Source organism: Lepidochelys olivacea, assembly GCF_965140295.1.
Source record: "Lepidochelys olivacea isolate rLepOli2 genome assembly, chromosome: 1".
Classification (NCBI taxonomy): domain Eukaryota; kingdom Metazoa; phylum Chordata; order Testudines; family Cheloniidae; genus Lepidochelys; species Lepidochelys olivacea.
This window is the reverse complement of record NC_140411.1, coordinates 3,510,280-3,513,978: the sequence shown is the minus strand read 5'-3', so window position 1 is coordinate 3,513,978 and position 3,699 is coordinate 3,510,280. Positions and strand designations below refer to the sequence as shown.

The window sequence follows — 3,699 nt, the reverse complement described above, 5'->3', positions numbered from 1 at the left end:
CTGATCACCTTGTACATCTCTACCCATCACACTGTCATCCTGACCTTATCTTTAGGATGGGTCACCATGTTCCTCTTATCTTTAGGGGATGTGTTGGTATCAAGATGTTCTTGTACCACTCTTCTGGAATGTGCTTGAGTGAGTGCCCTCTGCCCAGCACCCCTTAGAAATGTGTGGCTTTGAAATGTCAGCCCTGTGCTTGCCAGATTCTGTGAGCAGGGCCTGCCTCTAGCTCACAGCCTAATTTTCCTTTATATCAAAAAAGTTTTGACCATTACTTTAGCCCAGGCCTCAGGCCTCATACTAGGCCTCTAATACAAGGGCTTATGTCTCAGACTCTCTTCCTACTACAGTTCCACAGTACGAGAGTGTTTCTGGATTTACGTTCACGCATGACAGGCAGTTGTCACACAACAAAGTTTTCGATAGTATCTGTGATTCTCTCAACAAATGCATTCCAGTCCTAGCTGACACTCCAGTTCTCACTGATTTTCTCTTTTGCTGTTAGTTACTGGAAACTGAATAGAAGATCCAAGTGTTGATACGTGATGCTAGCTGACAATCACACCATTTTTGACCCTGTAACTTACATCCTGACCGGCATCCCGGGTACGGAGGAGTCTCATGTCTGGATCGGCATCCCCTTCTGTCTGATGTATGTTATGACACTTTGTGGGAACTCTCTCATACTATTCATCATACTAACAGAACAAAGCCTCCATGAGCCAATGTATCTATTCGTCTCCATGCTGGCCGCTGCTGATCTGCTGTTATCTACCACGACAGTGCCCAAGATGCTGGCTGTATTCTGGTTTAGAGCAGGGGAAATTACTTTGGCTGGCTGTCTGACCCAGATGTTTTTCATCCATGTCAGTTTTATTGCCGAGTCGGCCATCCTGTTGGCCATGGCGTTTGATCGGTACGTTGCCATCTGCGACCCCCTGAGATACACCAGCGTGCTAACCAAGTCTGTGATTGGGAAGATGGGGCTGGCGGTTATCACAAGAAGTTTCTGTATCATTTTCCCTCTCATCTTGCTCACGAAGCAGCTGAAGTTCTGCAGAACCAACCTCCTGCCTCACACCTATTGTGAGCATATGATCTTAGCCCGACTGGCCTGCGACAACATCAAAATCCACGTCTGGTATGGCGTAGCTGTGGCTATTTTGGTAATTGGTTTGGATATTGTGCTCATTGCTGTATCTTATGGTTTGATCCTCAGGGCTGTCTTCAGGTTCCCCTCCAAGGATGCCCGGCTCAAGGCTCTCCGCACCTGTGGCTCCCACATCTGTGTCATACTGATGTTCTACGTGCCTGCTGTTTTCTCCTCTTTAGCACACCAGTTTGGGCACATCATCCCAGGTTATATTGTAAACCTACTGGCCAACCTTTACGTGCTCATTCCCCCCATGTTAAACCCCATTGTGTATGGGGTTACAACAAAAGAGATCCTGAAACGGGTGATCAACGTCTTTTATCTCTGCTGGAGCAGAAGCTCCTTGCTGAACTAAAGAAGACAACAGAAAATGCTTTGGGACTTGGAAATTAAAGCCAGGTTTTCATTTGAACTATAGGGGTGTTTTTACTATGTACTTAAACTGTGTAAGCTGGAAAGCTGGTCTCTCTTGCCAACAGAATTTGGTCCAATGAAAGATATCTCCTCCCCCACTTTGTGTCTCTAATATTCTGGGACTGGCATGGCTACAATAGCATTGCGCAAAACCAGAAAAAAACACCCAGACCAAGTGAATCTTGTTCTAAGTTGAAGGAAAACAGCAAAACAAGAAAGAACAAAGGTAAACATCAGTATGAGAGAGAGCACAGTGTGTGCATCTCCTGTCTGACAAGCTGCATCTGAGCTGGACTCTTAATGGCAACAGAAAGCAGCAGCCAAAGGGGCCAAGCCATGGGACAGTGGGAAGTGCACTGGGCTGCACGTTGGTAGAGAGGGATTCTAGTCTTGGTTCTGCCACCATCCTGCTATGTCACCTTGGGAGAGTTTCTTTCCTCCTCAAACTCCTAAATCCTTCTCAGGGTCACAGTTTTGCAGGCCTCAGTCCCCAATTCCATAGCCAAGGACTGTGTCCCACGGACCTTGCTTTGGCTGCCTTATGGCACATTTTGCATGGATGGGCCCGGCTTCCCCAGGCTGATCTCACTCTTCCCTACACGGGTGGTGGGGGTGGCTGGGTGGGAGAGAGGTAAGGGGGTGCTGTGGCCTTGTGCAGTGGGTGAGGGGTTCATTTGCACGTGCTCTCTGGTCCCCCCGACTGTGGGAGAGAGAGAGAGGGAATAGAATTGTGTGTGCGATTAGCTGTTTCTTACTCTGTGCTAAAGGAATGTTTTGCCACTGAGGATAATATGCTGACTCCTCCTGGGGCTTAGAGACTTGTTCGACCTTCTGCTAACATCACACAGCATCCAGCAAAAATGCTGTGGGAATCTATTTTCCTTTTATTCTCACCTTCCATTCCTGCAGCTGTTGAGAAGAAATGTCTCATAAGAACGGTATATACTGGGCCAGGCCAAAGGTCCACCTAGCCCCGTATCCTGTCTTCCAACAGTGGCCAGTGCCAGGTGTTTCAGGGGGATGAACAGAACAGGACAATCTTCAAGTGATCCAGCCCCCCTCATCCTATCCTGGTTTCTGGCGGTCAGAGGTTTTGGAACACCAACAGCATGGGGTTGAATCCTTGACCATCGTGGTTTATAGCCAAAAATGGACATAATTTATCTAATTTATCTAATTAATTTTTAATCCTTTGGCCATCACAACATACCCTGGCAATGAGTTTCACAGGTTAGCTCTGTGTTCTATGAAAAAATACTTCCTCTTGTTTGTTTTAAATCTGCTGCCTATTAATTTCGTCAGGTAACCCCTGGTTTTTGCATTCTGTGTATAAGTAAATAACATTTCTTTATTCACTTTCTCCACAACAGTCATGATTTTATAGACCTCTGTCATATCCCCTCTTCGTTGTCTCTTTTCTAAGCTGAATGGCCCACGTCTTTTTAGTGTCTCCTCATATGGAAGCCGTTCATTACCCATAATCATTTTTGTTGCCTTTCTCTGAACCTTTTCAAGTTACACTATGTCCTTTTTGAGATGGGGCTACCAGAACTGGATGCACTATTGAAGGTGAGGCCAGACCATGGATTTATACACTGGCCATATGATATTTTCTATCCATTTCCTAATGGTTCTTAACAATCCATTAGCCTTTTGACCACTGCTGTGCCTAGAGCAGAAGTTTTCAGAGAACTGTCCACGGTGACGCTACAATCTCTTTATTGGGTGGTAACAACTAATTTAAACCCCATCCTTGTATATGTGTAGTTAGCATTATTTATTCCAGTGTGCATCATTTTTCACTCATCGAGGGTGACTTTCATCAGCCATTTCATATCCCAGTCATCCAGTTTTGTGAGATCCCTTTGTAACTTTTCTCAGTCAACTTTGGATTTAACTATCTTGAATAATTTTGTATCCTTGCAAACTTTGCCACTTCACTCCCTTTTCCGTAACATTAAGGAATGTGTTGAACAGCACTGGTCCCAGTACAGATGCTTTGGCGACCCCCGCTGTTTACCTCACTCCATTGTGAAAATGGACCATTTTTTCCTACCCTTTGTTTCCGATATTTTAACCAGTTACTGATCCACGAGGTGGCCTTCGTCTTATCCCATGACAGCTCACTT

The 3,699-nt window shown here is 45.6% G+C and overlaps 1 protein-coding gene across 1 annotated transcript; it reads left to right on the top strand.

Moving 5' to 3' along the window:
• Positions 1–548: 548 nt before the first annotated feature.
• Positions 549–1,511, top strand: LOC311514467 (olfactory receptor 52B2-like; the record flags this gene model as incomplete). The annotated part of the gene is made up of 1 exon (XM_084617032.1): positions 549–1,511. One exon carries the CDS (start codon positions 549–551, stop codon positions 1,509–1,511), a length of 963 nt encoding a protein of 320 aa, XP_084473158.1.
• Positions 1,512–3,699: the final 2,188 nt, after the last annotated feature.